General features: G+C 34.6%; 1 protein-coding gene across 8 annotated transcripts in view; it reads left to right on the forward strand.

The window, feature by feature from the left end:
* The window catches only part of Sema2a (Semaphorin 2a), a 387,211-nt gene that overhangs the window by 159,015 nt on the left and 206,824 nt on the right, over positions 1–21,372 (forward strand). For 4 of the 8 annotated variants that reach the window (XM_067774344.1, XM_067774340.1, XM_067774342.1 and 1 more), the window contains exon 2: positions 3,469–4,109. The exons of 1 other annotated variant lie outside the window; for it this stretch is intronic. In XM_067774344.1, coding sequence (XP_067630445.1) covers positions 3,968–4,109 — 142 coding nt within the window. In that variant the 5' untranslated portion in view covers positions 3,469–3,967. Of the gene's footprint in view, positions 1–3,458; positions 4,110–21,372 lie in introns of all 8 variants that reach the window. 3 more of the 8 variants (XM_067774346.1, XM_067774345.1, XM_067774341.1) reach the window with 2 other exon arrangements.

Raw genomic sequence — 21,372 nt, forward strand, 5'->3', positions numbered from 1 at the left:
TCGCGGTTAGTTTATGCCGTTACGGGGTACCGTTATGCGAACAAAATTAATATACTCTGTGAGCTCTGCTCAGCTGAGTATAATTAAAACGGAGCGAATGGAAAATTGAAAGAGAAGCCTGGCCTTAATATCCTCGGAATTAAATAGCGCCAAGTATTCATTTATTTATTGTCCTGTAGCATCAAGCCAGCTGCCTTTAACGCTTTCGAGATCAGCACAGCTATCAAGGGTCTTGCTGATTTTCGTTTCAGAAGTCTTTCACAGCCCTTGAAGTACAAATTCGATTTACAGTTGAGCACTTTTGACAACACACTGATGCGGTTTAATCTACACGCTCACTTAAGTTTACCGCCCAATAAGTTGCGAAATGATCTATCTGGTTCAATAAAGAATCGAATCTACTTCAAAAATTTTTAAGTGAAATCATATAAGGTTACTTAACAGTTAGAACTTGCAAACCCAAGTCACAAGCCTACGAAAGTAAATGTTCCTCATTATTTCTCCAACAAAATACTTAAACATCGTTGAAATAGAGCTCACAGAAACAGCTACACCCTTCGCCGTGACTTCTTAGTCGCAATGCTACACAGTCCTGACTGTGGCATAAAATCTTTGTTAAATTAAAGAAAGAATTCAAGTATCTCTAGCGTCCAGACTTCTACAGCAGACCTCGTACATGTGTTAATTTTTCGCTCTTGAAAGCCGGTGCACCGCTCTGTATCAACCTAAGCATTCCCAGTTGTTCCAGTACCAATGAAAACACTACTAAATTTTTGTTTGCGGTCATTTCTTGTACTGGTATACATAGATATGTACATACTTACACATTTATATACCTTTTTGAAACCAGTTTTCTCTTTGTTTTTATTTTTGTACCTTTTGTTTATTGCGCTGTCATTGTGGTTTGCTCTTTGAGTTCTTTTACACCAAAAATAAAATTAAAACTAATCTAGAAGCAGACAAAGCAAACCCAATACACCCCTTGTGGGAACGTAACGAACTTGGACCGCATGGAGAATTGTGCATAAAAGATACAATGTGGCAAGAAAATAAAAAAAAATTTAAAACATTCTTAAGTTATTTAAATCGATATTTATGATGATCAACTATAACATTTGCCAGGTTTCGATTGCTTTATAATTAAATGATTTCCAAATATACTGAATTTATTTATTTAAGTATAGTTTGTTGTTTGTTTGATTGTCTGTAATGACATCAGTTAAAGTTATAATATTTTTTTTTTCAAATATTTTTTTCGGTTTCCTTTGTTTTTTAACTGACATTCAGTAATTAAATTTAATTTATTTCAAAAACTTAGGATCTTAATAAAATGTTTGTAAAATCACATTTTTAAATTGTAATAGACTAGAGGTATAAACTCCTGTACAACAATTTATTATCTAATGCCAAAATAATCATTCAATTTGAAAAAAATAAAATTAAAAATCATAGCTTATTACAAATAATTTCAAACTAAATAGTCAAATCAAATAAAAACAATCAGAAAATTTAAAGTAATCAGAATTGATTACATGACTTAAAATATTTGGGTTTTATTTAATCAAAGCATTTAACCCAGTCGTTTTTTTAGGATTAAACATTTTATTGAAGCATTATGAAAACTTAAAGTACTTCTTTAGTTAAAATCAATTGGGAAACTAGTAAAAAATTTAACTAACAAATAAACTAAGTCCAATGATTAAAGCAAGCGCATTATTAAAAATTAGTAAAATTATCAAATAATTGAAAGCAATTATTCATTTTAAAATAATCCGCGAAGTAAATCCAATGAAATACGTAATTGAAAGAACCTTTATTTGCAATACTAAGAAGGCTGATTCCGCGATAGTTGACGAAGTTTGCAGGATCTCTATTCTTGTAGACTGGGCAAAGTACACTTAAATTCAAATCAACGGACATGCACTCGTATGATCATATTCTGCATATATATAAGTTGATGTATGTGTTTTACCAGCTCTCCACCACCGTATTTCAATAGTTTCAAAGGCAATTCATTAGCGCTCGCAGCCTTCTTGTCCCTTAATCTGGTTAGGGAACGTACCCAAACTACCTGACCCATTTTCTACAACTTTTTATCCTCCTCCCTCATAAGTATGATGTTAAATTATTTTTTGCAAAATTAAAAAAAAAAATTATTTGATTTATATTTGCTTTTAATTATTCGGCACCCGTCGCGTTAAGCGAAGCGTACGTGCAAACATATAATTACAAGTTAATAACATTAAGAAGAAAAAATTTATTTAAAAACATATTCGAACAACAACTTAATTTATAAAGTCTTTTTCCTTTTTTATTTCTTTTCATCTAATTCAACTTTATAAACAATACGCTTCCAGCATCAAGCCACTGGGATACATCGTAGATTATGGGAGCAGTAGGATCAGGAGTTTCCTCAGACGTGATTATTTTTTCCTCGTCGACAGCCTCGATGTTTATCCACTCCGCGCTTTGCTCCACGATACATAAGATCTCTTTTGGTCTCCTGGAGAGGACATGCAGGGAGACGTCGCCACTGCATTACGGTGCACGTTTTTCTGATGATTTTTCATGAAAATTTTTCACGCGAAATAAATTCTACAAAAAAATTGCAAGATTTTCTAGAAATTATTGACTACGTGACAAATCCCCAATCCCTCCCCTCCACCCTGTGACCAGGTGTAAAACCTAAAGAAACCCCTCCCCCCTAAAGGGGTCTCGTAATTTGGGTACGTTCCCTGACATTATCGCTTTTCTTACTTCGACATATTCGAACCCGACATCCATTCCATTATCACCGATTGCGGGATCGGGTTTATCATCTTCCCTATTCGTTTCATAGCTCTCTCGATCTTGGAGAAGTGTTCCCTCCATAATCGATTACCAAAGTGCCGTTTCCGTTTTACATGAGTTTGTGGCGGGCTTAAAACCTTCTGTCTGTCGCCGGATTTTTTGGCAACAATTGGCAGGCATTATTCCTAATGGCTAGCAGCTCAAGCTTCTCGCACGCACGCCTTTCTGCCTCTGTTTTTTCCCCTCCTGGAAAGACGTCTCGCTAACCTTTTCAACGCACGGTAGCGTTCACACATTCTTCCTGTTGTATTCGGTTTTAAAAAGGAAATATCGTGGTTATTAATACTTTTTTTTATAGCAAAATTAAATAAATGTGATACTTAAATATTTATGTATCATTTTAAATCTCTTTAAATAAAATCATTACGTGTATTATACTAAAACAAAAAAAAACAGAAACAAAAAATGCATCAATAACAAAAGTTTTTCTTTACCAATTTCTTCTGTAAGGCCTATGTTTGTATATAAATATTCAATAACCAAACAAAAACAAAGGCCACAGCAGCAACAAAAGCACATAATAATTCAATAAATATTATAAATGAACGTCGTTTATTTATCTTAAGTAGTAAACAAATAAGTTATATATCTATAATTTATACATAAAGGCCATTTCAGGCAAAAGGCACGTACGTACGCTCTATCACTAAGGTAAAAAGGATCAAAAATACAATTTCACATAGATATAAAAAAAAACATAAACGCGTAAATGCGTGTACTTACATATGTAGACACGCTCACATATGCAAACATTGTATAAGTATATTTTAAAAATGTCATAAATAGTAATATTGTATAAATAACGAGAAAACAATGCAAGCTTAAAACAAAAACACATAAACAAAAGTCTTAAAAAATTATAATACAATACATATACATATATAAAAAAGTGCAAATAAAAAGTGCATAAAAATATCACAAAAAAGTGTGTGAAAAAACCGTAAACAAACCGAACAGCAAAATAATAACCAAAATCTTGTGTGGAAAAAAGTTGGGTAGCCAGAACGCATACAGCGCCACCCCCAAACTAAAGCCCCAACGCCACAATAATCTAATTGCGGCGACCAACTTAACCATACAAAAAACAACAATAGCGAAAGTTCCATCTGCAGCACCAATGTTGTTCGTTAACACTATTTTGTTGTTGCTGTTGCACTGTGTGCCGCATATATCCTGCGATTATGAGAATACATGGAATTTTTACTACGAACAGCCGTGCTGCAGCAACGAGGTCACGAAATATGTGAAACATAAACGAGGTAAAAATAAAAAAAAGATAAACAAATAATATATGCACATTTAAATTGTATTTATTTGATTTTGGTAAAGGTATTGTTTTTTGTTTAAGTTTCCTATCGCACACTTAGAGCAATAGGGAGCTCACTCAAAAATCGGAAATTTTTAAGTTAAGCGTATCTCCTCGCTTCCCATTTCAATACCTAACGAACTGTATTGTATATTTTCTAATACCTTCACAAACCAACAAGAAAAAGATATTTTAAAAACAAGTAAAGGTGTCTAAGTTCGGGTGTAACCGAACATTATATACTCAGCGTGAGCTTCAATTGTACATTTCATTTCAGATAAATAACCTTTCTACATAACACGTGGCACCGCCCGTTTAAAAGAAATGTCTCCCCATTTCCTCTTACAATCAAACTTGATAAGTGAAATATCATTGATTCAAAACTATATTTTGCTAAGTTATAGCTTATTATTCTAGTCTACGACCCTTTTAAACTTGTTTTATATCTAAGTTGCCGGTGTCTTTAATCGATCCCGTCCATTTTTACTGGAAATATTTTCTTCTATAGGGAAAATTTGTGTACCCAATTGTATTACGATCCGGTAATTTTTCTTCGAGTTATTGCTCCCGAAATATAGAAAATTGCTTAGTCATACAAGGGGCAGTGCCACGCCCATTTTTTTAAATTTGAAGTTTTTCCTATTTATTGTTATAAACCCACTTGGGAAATGAAATACCATTCATATAAATTCCTTTTTTTGCAAAGATATAGCTTATTTTATTCGTCCAATTTCCTTTTAAAAATCTTTTATATAAAAGTGGGCATGGTCCTTAACCGATTTCGCTAATTTTTCTTCAAAGCATTCCTTATAGTAAAGGCAACCTCTCTGCAGAATTTTTTTTTTGATACTGATGATTTTGATATATGGAAGTGTATATCTATCTCGATTCCTTTATACCTGTACAACCAACCGTTATCCAATCAAAGTTAATATACTCTGTGTGCAAAGCACGCTGAGTATAATAAAAGTTAATTTGGGGCATACAGCAGAGGCAGTCCGTTTTCCGCGTTTTTGCGGTAAAAACAATTTGGATCTAAGTGTGTGATATGAATATACCCTCATACATACCTACATATGTGAATGAACCGCAATGTCTTTTTCTCAAATACCAGAAAATTTCATATTTTTTGTAATAATTTAAAAAGCGTTTAACTTGGAGTTTGTTTTGTAATTTATTTTTGATATATATTTGTTTGATAATGAGAGAATTGACTAAGTAAAAAAATATATGTATAAAAATTTCATTTGGGTTTGTCTTCTAGTTGGATTTAAATTTTAATTCGTATTATTAATTTTATTTTTACGAGTCCCCCTGATCTCATTTATTGAGGCACAGGCTAAAGAATATTCCGCAACTGTTCGCATATTCTGGTGGAAGTTTGTTTACCTCATTCAACTTTTGACAACAAATGGAAGTATTTTAAAATGTTCTTCTCTCAAAGAAAATTTTACTAAAGTATGTTCATAGCAAAACTCGAAAAAAAATTCGTGAATATTGTGGCGTACGCTGACGATGTGGCGATACTCCTTTCGCTTGCATTCCTTTCAGTGATGAGTGAAATCATTGAAGAGCGATGCCAAAACTTAGTAGGTGAGCACAGGGATGTGGCCTTAGACCTAATCCGGAGAAGACGGCTCTACTATTCTTCACGAGAAATTAAAAATTACCCACCTATGAATTAGGCCATCAATTAACCCAATGCAGTAGTATCAAATGTATGGGACTAACAATTATTTAAAACCCAACTAGAAAGCGTTCATCGAAGAACTGGCGCATAAGGCTTGTATCGCTGTATATGCCTGCAAGTCGATGTTCGGTAAGAAATGGTATCTTGGCCCACAAATTGTAATATGGCTGTATGTGACAGTGGCTAGTGATGACGTATGGCTCTTTATTGTGGTAGGAAACTATTAGTAAGAATAACAATATCGCAAGCCTACAGAAAGTTAAGCGCACTGCGTGCGATGGTTCCACCGGAACCTGCTGCATCTACCCCACGGTGGTTTTATAGCCCTCCTTAAACCTGCTTCCAACATTTTATGGGGTTCACTTTTTATAAATCGCATCCAACATATCCTTAGCCAATTTACAGGTTCGCCACTAGCGTTTTTGAATTTCTTCCTCCAGAGGTTTTGTAGAAAAAAATCTTCACGCGTCAAATAATAAATTTTAAATAATAAATTTTATTTCAGTGGATGTAAACCGGTTTCAAAATAATTTTTTTTGGATTTTGTTAGCTAACCAATTTTAAAGACCCCAAAATCATAGCGATTTTAATGATACTAGACTTAAATTGTTTAAAAAAAAGATTATATATTTTTATATGTCGTCAGCGGCCTTTCTTTTTCCTTCACCTAAGTGCTGCCAGCAATGTGCTAGCAGATTTGCTCAGACGCTGTACTTTCGGATAATTTGGTGATGAAGCAGATACTATGACTGGGCTCCAGTCTAGTTGCCTTTATTGCGTTATACTGGTTGCGTAGAGAACTTTGGGTGAGAAGGGGGTTTGAATATGTAGAATTTTAATAAGAGTTGTTTGTAGTTTCAAAATTGAGGCTGGCCTTGCATCGAGATATGCGACCCAACTCCTAAACGAACGGAGAGTGGTAATCGGTTTGTTATCCCCTTGTAACAATGAGTCATCGGCTTACGCTTACGCTTACACTTTACACCTTACCCTTACATTTAAGATTCCCTCATACAGTGAGAAAAAATGCTCGTATATATCAAGCGTAACAGTAGTTGTTTTTGTTATTGGGTTAGAGATAAGGACACTCCTCGAAGGCCTTGGGAAGTGTTATCGATGTTGATGGTCCTTTGCCGGAGGCAGATCCGGTCCGTTCCGGTAACAATCATCATTAAAGTACTAGCCCGACCATCTCGGGAATGATTTGATATGACCACGTGAAACCTTCTAGGCCATACCGCCCTCCCACCCCTAGATCCATGAGGAACTTGGGGTCGCCAAAGCCTCGGCTGTTAAAGAAACAGGATTCGCCACGGGTAGGTGAGGTTGACAATTTTGTTGGAGAAGCCATATCTTGCGCTGCCAACCCCTCGAAAGGGTTGCGCTACACAACCCCTTGAATCAATTTGATATTTTAGTCCCCTCTTATGACAGGCATACCTACCGCAGTTATATTCTAAGCCCCCTAACACGCTGGGGGAGTAGACCTCGTTCTGATATCTTTTCGCTTACGACTTCATCACAAAAAAGTCGAAGTGATGTCGTTTTTAACTCATTCCTACATATACGAAGGCAAGGTGGGAACACACATACATAACAGTTTACGTTTATGTGACAGTTTTCATATGGAATGTGTGTCACTATGGTGACGTTTTACAAATATAGTGTAAATAACGCCTTTTTATTGACCCATTCACACATGTACGTCGAACGCTTGCATCCCCACATGAATACCTTTGTATGTACATACATATGTATGTATAGATACATTTTTGCTTGTTCATTCATGAACCATCCAGCGATTGCCATCCGTATTTCGTTAGGTGCTAAAAGTGATAATGGCAGCGCTGCGGCATCGGTGTAAGGTACATACATATATATTGCTGCTACGTATGTATGTACATATATATTTAGATGTACATCTGCTTCACTAGATCTTTAGGGCTGAGCTTGTTTCTACATGTTTTTATTGAATGGTTGACTATTCCATGAACGTTTGTTACGCCCTTTTCATGTCTGTACTCGAGATTGTCGAGTCAAGTCAAGTCAACCATTTCCACCATTACGAATGATGGCATATAAAGACAAGTTTTTAGCACTATTTTATGAATCATTAACAACATAAGTATATTGATAGTTAACTACTAAAGATGTTTTACACGTTTGCGAAGTCGTTATTAATTTGTGTTCTTTTTCTAATTTATTTTCTTTACAGGTAAGTTCGTGAAACTTTATTAGAGTACAACACAAAGGTGTAAAAGGTTATAATAAGAGTTGCTGCGTTCATGGTGGGTATAAAGGAAGCTATTTTATGTATTGTAAAAGTATTATACGAATTTTGGTTAGTGGATAACATACATAGAATTTTGAGAGTAAATCTACACATAATATCTATTATATCCATATTCAAAACTCAATACTGAAAATTGTTGAGTGATAGCTTTCTCAACGCATCGTTGAGTATTTTTGCTCTACTCAACTATACGTATTTTACAGTTCTTTGGCATTTTAAAGTGTTGGTGATGAATCAAATCTTTTCTTTTAATATTATAATGAAGTGCGAAATATAATTAAAGAAGCTCATTGCCTTAAAATTAAAGGATAATCATCTCTTTTGGCAGTTGGCTCTTTTCGCTGTTCTATCACTCAACTGACAGAAACATATTTTCAACGCATCAAGAAAACTGTGTGTTCGCTCAAAGCGCCCATGATAACATATGCTTCAACTTATGATTACTTATGATACCTAAAGGAAATCGGATACCTACATTGGCTTACATGTCTTGATGTCGCATTGGTTTCAGTATGGGTCATGTTGCATGATGTTGTTGCAACAATCGGCCTCCCTACTAGAGATATAAGCCGCCGATTTCGGTCGTTTTTCGCACGCCGCCGCCGAATGTCAAAAATATCGGCGCGGCGGCTGCGGCGTCCGACGCGTTTCTATATTTTCTACTCGTTTAAGACTGTTTAGGCCATTTATTGTTCATGTCGAAAATTTGTCGTATATGATTGAAAATGGTATCAAGGGATGCGCATCACTGCCAGTTATAAGAAACTAATTGCGAAATTTAACTCTTTCTAACCGTTCAAAAGTTATTTAAAAAAAAACACGCGCTTTCGCTGTCAGCTTAACACCGCCTTTGCATCACCCAATTTACCAAGTTATTAAAACAAAACACCAAAAGAAAAGTTATATATTAAATTTATATGCTCAGTTTGCATATTTTTTTTTTCAAAACATTAATAATGAATAATGAATTCAAATAAAATGACGTAAGGCGAACATGTGTTCAAATTGTTCTCAGGTTGTTAAAAAAAGCAAATTACCCAAAAAAGGTGCCGATTTTTTAAAGAATTTTATCCAGGGTCCTTGTAAAATTTTAATTATATAGATGCGCCGAGAATTATACGATTTTCACCCATGAGTTACGCAATGACATCCACTTAGACTGCTTATGATTTCGAGGGTAGCATCCATGGCCGAATAGTCACTCCCTAACGTTTCAAGGTGTTTCTCTGGACAAAAACATCCGTTATAAAGTCTTCGGAGCTACACCTAGAGCTTCTAGGAAAGTGACGTCGACGAAGGTATGTGTTCGAAGTCCCAGTCCTATAGCTTCTGTACTGGCATAAGGTGTGAGGGCAGGAGGAGTGGTAGCGACTGGTGGTCGGGAATGCTACTATTCGCACATCGGGAATTATAGCTCCTAAACACAGCCGAAAAAACTGGAGGCGCCATGTGCCACGAGAGTCCTGAGTATTAGACCATTAATAGCAACCGTAAGTCGCCTTTTTGCGTGACCGCCAAGGAGCCACAAATGATTTAAAGAAATTGTGTTTGCGAAGATTATTAGGAGTTAACCCCAGGTGAAACTAAGCTTTGCACCAGATATACAGACAAAAGTGTGACCATTTTATGTATCTCCATTTCTCTTCAGCAGGCGCAGCAGTACCAATTCCAAAGACCGGGGTTAGGTTCGAAGCCTCTCTGGAGTAAGTGAACGAGGGACGATCCCTCCGCAAATAACTACTCCTGAAAATTCTTGAACGATCTTCGAGATTTTGGGGCAAAAACCTAGGATCTTTCCGAAATGGCCCAAACGTTAATTTCCTTAAATACATACAAACAAAACCTTTCCTAAGTATTTTTTTTTTTAAATAGAAAAATCAAGAAAAGGAAGAACACCGGCGTACGTCGTCGCGCCGCTCACGCCGCCGCCGCCGGTATATAATAAAGCGTACGCCGCCGCCGCCGATAAAGTGATCGGCGTAAACCTCTACTCCCTACCTTGATTTCCATATGATAACCAAAAACAAAAAAAAATAAAAAGGGAAATCCCTAACACTTACCATACTTATCTAATATCAGGCCAAGGAAACAGAAAATAAAAGTTTAGCAAGTCATTTTGAAATTGAAAATATTTATTAAATAAACCAAAAACTTAAATTCAACCATAATTAATCCTAAGTGAAAGGCTTCGCTATTTTGAAATAAAAGCTTATGTTGCAACTAATAATCAAAAATTCTTTAGAAATAAGCATTTTAAAATTATCGAAAAAAAATTGCCTTTTGACACTAGTACACAGATTTAGAATTCTGATCAAAAAAATATATATATTTTACGGGCTAATTCGGTTGCATAAACCTATGAATGTTTTTTTTTTTAACTAATATGATTTAAACATTTTCATTTTTTTTTTAATTTGTTTTTTAATATAATCTTCTATACAAAAGAATAAAAGAAAATATCATAATTTACAAACTTACGTATTTAAGCATTTTTCTGTCTAATGTAGTTGTTTGATTATTACTTTGCATGATTAAAATCGCGAGCAAAAAAAAAGGTATTTTGGTACTCTTTTGTACGAATATGGCAATACCAACTTTATCTAAGTTAGAAAAATTATGCGAAAAGAGAAATGAATAGGTAATGTGTATATTATGCGCTCACCATACTAACACAGCGTAACCAAAAAAAAACAAGTAAGGAAGGTTAAGTTCGGGTGTAACCGAACATTACATACTCAGTTGAGAGCTATGGTGACAACATAAGGGAAAATAACCATGTATGAAAATGAACCGAGGGAAACTCTGGAATGTGTTTGTATGACATGGGCTTCAAATAGAAGGTATTAGAGGATATTTTAAAAGGGAGTGGGCCATAGTTCTATAGGTGGACGCCATTTCGGGATATCGCCATAAAGGTGGACCAGGGGTGACTCTAGAAAGTGTTTGTACGATATGGGTATGAAATTAAAGGTGTTAATGAGTATTTTAAAAGGGCGTGGACCTAAGTTCTATAGATGGACGCCTTTTCGAGATATCGCCGTAAAGATGGACCAGGGGTGACTCTAGAATGCGTTTGTACGATATGGGTATCAAATGAAAGGTGTTAATGAGTATTTTAAAAGGGAGTAATCCTTAGTTCCATAGGTGGACGCCGTTTCGAGATATCGCCATAAAGGTGGACCAGGGTTGACCCTAGAATTTATTTGTACAATACGGGCATCAAACAAATGGTGTTAATGAGTATTTTAAAAGGGAGTGGGCCTTAGTTCTATAGGTGATCGCCTTTTCGAAATATCGCCATAAATGTGGACCAGGGGTGACTCTAGAATGCGTTTGTACGATATGGATATCAAATTAAAGGTATTAATGAGTATTTTAAAAGGGGGTAATCCTTAGTTCCATAGGTGGACGCCGTTTCGAGATATCGCCATAAAGGTGGACCAGGGGTGACCCTAGAATTTGTTTGTACAATATGGGTATCAAAAGAAAGGTGTTAATGAGTATTTTAAAAGGGTGTGGGGCTTAGTTCTATAGGTGGACACCTTTTCGGAATATCGCCACAAAGGTGGACCAGGGGTGACTCTAGAATGCGTTTGTACGATATGGGTATCAAATGAAAGGTATTAATGAGTATTTTAAAAGGGCGTGGACCTAAGTTCTATAGATGGACGCCTTTTCGAGATATCGCCGTAAAGATGGACCAGGGGTGACTCTAGAATGCGTTTGTACGATATGGGTATCAAATGAAAGGTGTTAATGAGTATTTTAAAAGGGAGTAATCCTTAGTTCCATAGGTGGACGCCGTTTCGAGATATCGCCATAAAGGTGGAGCAGGGGTGACCCTAGAATTTGTTTGTACAATATGGGTATCAAAAGAAAGGTGTTAATGAGTATTTTAAAAGGGTGTGGGGCTTAGTTCTATAGGTGTACGCCTTTTCGAGATATCGCCATAAAGGTGGACCAGGGGTGACCCTAGAATTTGTTTGTACAATATGGGCATCAAAAGAAAGGTGATAATGAGTATTTTAAAAGGGAGTATTCCTTAGTTCCATAGGTGGACGCCGTTTCGAGATATCGCCATAAAGGTGGAGCAGGGGTGACCCTAGAATTTGTTTGTACAATATGGGTATCAAAAGAAAGGTGTTAATGAGTATTTTAAAAGGGTGTGGGGCTTAGTTCTATAGGTGTACGCCTTTTCGAGATATCGCCATAAAGGTGGACCAGGGGTGACTCTAGAATGAGTTTGTACGATATGGGTATCAAATTAAAGGTATTAATGAGAGTAATAAGAGTAACGTTCCTGCCAAATTTCATCATGATATCTTCAACGAATGCCAAATTATAGCTTGCAGAAGTTTTAAATTACCTTCTTTAAAAAGTGGGCGGTGCCACGCCCATTGTCCAAAATTTTACTAATTTTATATTTTGCGTCATAAGTTCAACTCATCTACCAAGCTTCGTCGCTTTATCGGTCTTTTGTAATGAATTATCGCACTTTTTCGGTTTTTCGAAATTTTCGATATCGAAAAAGTGGGCGTGGTTATAGTTCGATATCGTTCATTTTAAATAGCGATCTGAGATGAGTGCTCAGGAACCTACATACCAAATTTCATCAAGATACCTCAAAATTTACTCAAGTTATCGTGTTAACGGACGGACGGACGGACGGACGGACGGACATGGCTCAATCAAATTTGTTTTCGATCCTGATTATTTTGATATATGGAAGTCTATATCTATCTCGATTCCTTTATATATGTACAACCAACCGTTATCCAATCAAACTTAATATACTCTGTGAGCTCTGCTCAACTGAGTATAAAAAGTGAGAGAAATAACAAAAACAAAGTTAACTCACCACTTACGGCTCCAACGTTGAAAGATCTTTCAGCAGAGGACCTGGAACAAAATGTATGCTGGAAATCGAAAATTATTAACATATAAACTTGTTGTTTTCGGTTTATGTGTTAAACAAAAACAAAAAAAAAAATTATTTATTTCCCTTTCCTGTGTAGCCTTCGAACTACATAATTTATTAAAAATCAATATGAGGTGAAACTGTACCGATTCTATGAGAATTGTACCGCATTCGAAAAATCGCATGCGATTTTCTTTTGAATCACACTTTATCGAACATTTAATAATGCAAAGTTAAGGTAGGGAACACTAACCACTTAATTAATCAAATTTATCGTAATTCTATTTATATTTAATACACTTAAAAATTAAATTCCATTTTTATGTATTTTCTTTTTTCTCTAATCAAAATACTAGTTACACACTGAAAATTCTCTCACTGATATAGGTATGCGCTAGTATACATATTTATATGTGTATACTTTGTGAATATTTAGGTATACATATTTTATTTCACCTTATTTTATGTATTTTTAGTTTTTAATGATTTTTAACACAAATTTTAGAAGCTAATGATTTAATATGTATTTTCTAATTATTTTTTTCTTTTGCAAGAGGAATTCAAAATTTGGTTTTATTAATTTTTCTCCTAAAAAAATCACTACTTTATTACTGCTTCCTCTTCTTTATGAGAGATCAGGTATAGACACTTATATGTGTATGAACGCTTTATAATTAGGTAGATAAATATACTTATTTTTCCACATTCAGCAAAAATTAAGAATTACAGAATTTTCTTTTCTTTCTAAGAAAACAAGATTAAAATTTTAATCAAAAGTTTTAGAAATAAGAACAATATTTCATGTTCAAAAAATTTAGTTTTTTTTTTTCAAAGCTAAGTAAAAACTTGGCGAACTTCACTGTTTTATGCACTAGGGAATATGCCGCAACCAAAGTAAAGATGAAATGAGGGAAAATATTCACAGGAACTTGTCCTCAGAGGATTATAAAACTGCATGCGGATTACGGGAAACCTTTCCATTTTTGAAAATTTTAATGTATTATAATTAATTTTGTTGATCAAAATATCGCTAATTTTATAAATTATTTTATTTCGATTACCGCGAACATTTCGAAGCGACTTTTAAGTTTAGCTTTCGATTTTGAAAAAGCCACGGAAGTCACACTTTAGACTCAGAAATTTCGCACGGCATCGAAGCTCGAATTTTAAATATGAGATATTCACTCTTTGAAAGATCAAACTAAAAGGGGCCGAGCCACCGCGTTCTTAAGCTTGGCTTACCGCAACTTGCGGGATTTTTTTGTTCTTGCTTAATCATCGCGAGTGGCGTGATTTTCAAGATCTTAAAAAGACTTAATGATAAATGTCAGTGTAAACAATAATATTGTTTACAACAAGTGGCAATTCCTAGATTAGCAAATGACAAAACCGGAAGTTCGAATTTTTCGATATGAAAGTAATTAGACTTTCGGTACTTCTAATTAGAATTTAACCTGAATAAGGTAAAGTAATTTGAAATATATTCGCATGTAGATATGTACATATAACTAAATAAGAACTATAATCATAGAACAAAATAATAAAGATAAAGCAGATATAGTAGATATAAATAACATGGTCTTAATTAATAATAATAGCATAGGTATGGCAGGTATATAAAAAAATGTAGATATAGTTGTACTAAAATTCAACCCAAAATTTTGATTGGAAGCTTATGATCGAAGAATTTGCATTCTATTAATCTTATGCAAAAAAAAAAAAATAGTCTGTCAAGTAGAAATATAGTTAATGTGAGGAAGGAATGTTAATTCGGCTACAAGCGCCACTACATATTACTTCTGCCAAGAGTCCTGCGGTTTGCTTTTCAATGACCCTATCATAGACACCTAAAGCACCACGGCACCTAGCTTATTGGTTGCTTTATCTCTTGCTAAAATACAACTTTATTGAACACAATTCAATCATTTCTAGTCAGTTAACTATAAAATATTTGGTTCTTTAAATTTTCAAAGATATGTTAAATTTTAAGATACGTTTTGAAGCACCCTATTATTGCGACCCCCTGTATATGTATTATGGATTTTTGACTTTTATAGGAATACTATATTTTAACCGAAGTCAACTGGTCCGTTGAGTTTTGTAGAGATTGTAAACGTAGCTATTTAGATGACCGATGACGCTCCTTCATCAAAATAATTATTTTATTTGGTTTAATGCTTAGATACGTCTTTGTTAGCCAAATTCCATGTGGTTCCTTCAATTTATACTTAAGGAGTTAAATTTTAGCGGTTTTATTTTATAAATTTTGAAGACGTATTGTAAAGCGTCCTCCTCCTGTGGCACCCTGTGTTGTAAATTATTGAAAATCCCATAATAAGCTTTCTGGTGCAGCTCAAATCTTTTAAATGCCTTATGCGCCATATTCCTCTGTAATTTTTCCTGCAAATCGGCGAGACTGGATCTACATATTTTATGAAGAATCCGAACGGGTTAGGGGGCTTGAAACATACTCAATGCAGCTATGTCTGTCGTAAGCGACGAGGAACTAAATACGCAATGGTTTCAAGGGGTTGTGTAAAGAAACCCTCTCAAGTGCTCAGCAGCGCAATTTTTCGCTTCTCCAACCCAATTGTCAACTTTACGTACCCGTGGCGAATTCTGTTAACGAGGCAAGCAAGCGAGGCTATGGCGACCCAAAGTTCCTCATGGAACTATGGGAAGGGGGCGGAATGGCCTAGAAGGTGCAATGTGGACATATTAAACCGTTCCCTAAATGGTCTGGCTTGTACCTTGATGGTGCATGTTATTTAAACGTACCGGATCTGTTAACGGCAAAGGACCATCAGCATCGATTTCGCTCTTTAAAACTTTCGGTGAGTGGCTTTATCGCTACAACTACAACAGCAACAGCTGAAAGAAAGACATATTTTCATTGAGATATTTTAATAGATACGTACACTCGAAGTGTTTTCCATACCACTGCCGTGGGGCGACCCCGCTAAGATATTTGTTTTATCTAACTGAGAAAACTTTTTTTCTTAATATCTTGATGTTGGTTTTCCTGGGACTTGAGTTGTGGACTTCTTACTTCAAATTGCAAAAATCGCTGCACTTTGGTAGTTTAACATTTTCGTAACACAATTCATACGAATCAGTTCAGTTTAAACTTTTTAGCAACATACATTCCCTACTCACCTTTGCACACACACAGCAGCATTCATTTAATAGATCACATAAATTTAGCGGTGTTAAACGATTGCGTAATAAATTATGAGAATACTGCCCAAAAGTGACTGCAAAGAGTGTTGCCTGCTAGCAAAAAACTTATCAGTTAAAACAAAAAGATGACGTTCACATTTCATTGTGTATTCTTGCAACTTTCTTGTGTTGTTGCTATATCGCGAATAGCTTAAGCCGCTCAAAAGTTTTTCTCAGCTAAATGCAACTATGCAGTTGAAGTATCTGTGGGAAAGTTTTCACAACCTAACTCAGCGAGTGTGCAACTCTTTCTTGCTCTTCTTTTGTGTGCTTTCGAATTAAACTTACCCGCTTACTTTGAAATTTTGCAGCAGTTTCGTACAACACTTATGGAATCCTTTAAACTTTGTTGTTCTTTCATCTCTTTTCGCTACAATCTTGCGTTGGCACTTTGACTTTTAGTTTGCTCAAATGCTGTTGCAGCTTCATTTAAACTTTTTAAGCGCGAAAAAGCTCATCTTGTGCGCAATAAAAAATAAGTTTACAAAATATTAAAAAAAAATATATATAAAAAAAAAAACAATAGACTCGAAGAAATACTACATACGTAAAAGATGATAAAACTAAGTTTTGCCATAAGTCGCCAAATCGGCGAATACCTGCAACTTTAAAAAGTTCAAGTATCGTCCTGCCTCTCAGCATTTGCAATTGTGAGTTTGGTGTCAACATTATTGCAGGATACATTTATGTTGTATCTTATGAGACTAAAAGTTAAGCTTTAATGCGAATTGCTGTTAGTTCTTTGTATCCAATTTACTCTTTAATGGTCACGTAATAACTCTAAAAATTGCAACAAATTGCTTGTTTGTTGTTGATAAAATGTTGCTTGTCCATCCTTTATTATATCCTAGCATTTGTATGATATGTTCATTTTAATTTCAAATTAAATTCTATTTTCTTCTAACTTATTCTTTTAGTGGCACATTTCGTGTTGCGCATCACCTTACCTTTGTTTGTGTACCAAATAGCGAAATAGCGTGCACTTCGTACGTTTTATGTGCAAAATTTATGTACTTTTGCGCAAAGTTCAAGTGGCGTTTGAGCGTTAAGCGATGAAATTTGGAAACTGAAAATTAAATTTAATATAAAAATATTTAAGTTTTAGTTTTTGCGAATGATAAAAATGGATCATCGTCGACTCCGTGATAAAAGCTGCTAACTCCGTTCAAAAAATATTTAATGCTCAAACATATTCGAATTTTTCATCGTTTTGGCCCTTGCGCTTCATCAACAGCTGACCTTGAACACTCACGTTTTCGTTGCTATGTTAGTACTCTACAGGCAAATCAAAGAAAATGCCAATGTAACGCAAAAGGAATTGAAAAACTTGCGTTTATCTGCCGTTGTCAGTTCACTTCTTTGCAGCCATCCAGTTTTGCTCAAATTTATTAAGTTTTCAATTAGTTTTATGCGATTTACAAACTGTTTTCTTCCTTGAACTAAAAAAAATTGTTTTATTTTTTTTAACGACCATTGTGGCAGGAAAACTCTGAACTTTTAAAGTGACTCCATCGCCAAAACAACACAAAAGTCGAATGTGTTCGGGTCTTTATAGCAGAACAAAACCCGCAATTTCAAGTTTGAAAATTTATTCACCGAAGAGGCTTGATAATGGATATGGGCATTCGAAGTAAACAACCGATCTTACAAAAATGTTCAAAATTTTCGATATCATCCGGTAATTTTCTGGCTCTGTCATGCGCCCTATTAAGAAATATTTAGTTCGCTACATCTTCCTGATTATTTTATGGAGCCATGCATAATTTGGTACAGAGGTAACATTTATAAAAAAATTTAAGTGGGACAGGTAGTGCGAGTGGAAGTGGGAGTTAGATTTAAGTTGGGTTGGAAGTTCAAGTGGAGTTGAAGTGAGGTGAGAGTGGAGTGGAAATGGGTTTGGGAGTGGGAAAGAAAAGTAGAATGGGAACGGAATGCTGACAAAGGAAAGAAGAGGAATAATACGCAGAAATGGAAATGTAGACGATGATGGTATAGAGATATAGGCGGACAACTTTTCAAATGTTTGCAAACCAAATTCTTGAGCAGGACAACGGTAGTACTGTTTTTTACAGGTTTATTAATATTGCACTTGCAAGTCTTGAAAATTTTTCAAGAAAAATTAATTCTTTGTAGTTTTATAAATAGAACAAAAGCAAAATACCAGTTTAATTGAAACCGCCAACAAAAAGCATATATCAAACACATGACTACATACAAAGTATGTACTGTGGCAATTGGGATAAAGTTTACAACAACTAAGGCATGACGTGGCTGAATGCGTTTGTAACACTTCAACCATCGTAGGAGTGCGGGTTCAAATCCCACTCCTGGAGAAAAGGATTTGAAGATATTTACAAGGAATAATCGAAACAGCTGTCGCCTTGTCCGTCCTGATGTCACGTTGTTTAAAATGTTTCCCAAATCATTAAATAAATTATAAAATTAAAAATTGCTTCAAATAAATAATTCATACGAAAAAAGGAAATGTTAGAAAACTTATAATGGCCCAAAAAGTCTCTTTTAGAATTATATATATGCGCACTACCGTTTTGATATTTTTATGATTTTTTCTTTGTTCTATAACGGTTTACCTTTCACTCACAAAAAGTTTGGAGAATCACACCATGATAGGGCAATTGTGAGGCATTTTTTGTGTGTAAATGCAGGTCAGGAAAGCACGTAAGCCATATTACTGATTTGGTCAGTCATAACAGAACAAAGAAATTTTTAGGAAGGCTTGCAAATATCATAGTGCAAAATATTTCAACGAATAAAATAAACCCAAATTGTAATTGCAAACATTTCAGTGAAACGAAGTTTTTAACAAAGTTAAATAGAACGTTTTTTTACGATTTATTTTCCTCTTGCAATCACTAAAAGCGTAACTTAAAACCTGGTCTGCAATATAGAATTAAAAAAATATATATAATATGATTTACCTCCGAGGGGATTCAGGCCGAGCATCTCTCCCAATTTGCGTCGTGCTCCTTTTAATTTGCCCTACAAATTGGCGGGACGGGGCATACAACGCAGATCACTGCGAAGCTTTTCATGGCAAAAATACACTAGGAGTGTTTGCCACATCCCTTCCGATGGGCGACCTCAATTGGAAAAACTCTTTTTAATTAAAAAAAAAACCTTTTCTAAATTTTTTAATCTTACCTTGCCCGGGACCCTTGGTGTGCTAGGCGGAGCACGCTACCACCATACCTTGCGGCCGCCGCAGTATAAAATTACAATAGCAAAAATTTGTAGAATAACGGGAGACGTAATGAACTCTTTTTGAGTTTTTGAGGTCAGAACCTCTCTAATCACCCCCGATGAAAACTAGCATGTACATACGTATACAAATATATGTGTATTTTTATGTATTAGATAATTTTTAAATTTATACGAGTATCTACAGCAGCGAACAGAAAAATTGCAGTGGAAATTTTTTATCTAATTTTATCAATTAAATTTTAGTTTTTAAACTTTTCAAACTTGAAAATTAAATGGTATACCATTTTGTTGGTAAAGGGAGAGAGATATACTCACCAATAAGTATACAAAAATGAGCAGGATGGGGATCTTGGTTGATTCAGCCATGTGAGTGTGTACGTCTGTCTGTTTGTATGGAAACTAGTCCCTCAATTATTGAGATATCTTGATAAAATATGGTTAGCAGGTATATTTCGGTGCCTGATTGGACATTTTTGGGAACCGACCGGATCGGACCACTAAAGCATATATGTGGGGTATAAAACTATTTTTCAGAAACGACGTTCATTTGTCATATTTTTCTCACTTTCTCAGATAGAAGCTTCCATTTTCACCAAATGCTTGCGTATATGTCCCGCCCTTACTTGTTTTATTATTTTTTTTTTTCGTTTGTGATAACGTAATAATAATTTTACTACCATAAATCTCGTTACTAAAACTATGCAAACCACGTTTTCGAAATAATTCGAAATTCGGGAATATTTTACGCAAATTTCCAAGTATTGAGTATGCAGTAATCAATTTAAGTTTAACAACGTTAAAGTTGTAATTATCTCAAGACTTGCATGGATTTTTTGACAATTTTTTTTTTTTTTTTCAAAGTTTATCTCAGATTTTCTTCCATTAAAAGTGTTTTTATATTATATTTTTCATTTGCAAAAAAATCTGAAAGACCCTACGTTAAAAATTTTCAAAAGTCATTGCAATTTTCAAGAAACTTGCACCTTGTAAGAATAAAATTTACAGAGCTACTAAAGTGCGTTCTAAAAAAAATTCAGAAAACTCAAAAAAAAAAATGTTCGAAATTTTCATAAAATTTCGCATTTTTTCGAAAACGGTTTTGAGCCGGCTTTGCATAGATTCAGTTACAAAATTCGGAAAGGTTTTTTCTTAAATTATCGAATACAAAGGAACAAGAATTCAATGGTCGAAATTTGATAAAAATTTACACTGCTATTTTTCGGTTCACTGCTGTATATGTTCATGAAGATAAATTTGTATGCAAATATTAATATATGCTTGTAAATGTGAATACCCAAGAGAACTTAAAAGTATTGCATAACTTATTATAAATGACTTAATTGAAGCACTAAACAAGCTTGATAAGAGTTCTTAATTGAATTAGGATTATTAATTACAAATATTAATAAACAAACTGGTAATTGTATACATTTGTACATAAGTTAAGTTTAGTAGGTATACATCTAAGTTGCACCTGGTTAAGAAAAATTAAATTAGAAGTATTTAAATTTAACATTCAAGCTAATTCAGGGAATTTGTTAGCACTTAATATGGTTGACAAGTAGGTGAATGCAATTATATGATTAAAGCATAAATTACATACGACCAAATGCATTCCTTCTATCTGTTTTAATGTAAATATGTATGTTATCAATTGAAATCGCAAGCACAACAATTAAATTATCTGCCATTTTCTGCTTTACTATTTCAATCAGGCTTGTGTGAATGCATCTCCTTACTCTAATCTCACTAATGCATAAGCATCAATTAAATTTCAATTCGAAACAAAGCCACTAAATTAACAATGCCGACAATTGCTAATATCGATTAGCTGAAGGGAAGTAGTGGATTATTAATATTTCCAATTCCCAATT

The sequence above is a fragment of the Eurosta solidaginis genome, chromosome 3 (genome assembly GCF_040869045.1).
Source record: "Eurosta solidaginis isolate ZX-2024a chromosome 3, ASM4086904v1, whole genome shotgun sequence".
Taxonomy (NCBI): Eukaryota; Metazoa; Arthropoda; class Insecta; order Diptera; family Tephritidae; genus Eurosta; species Eurosta solidaginis.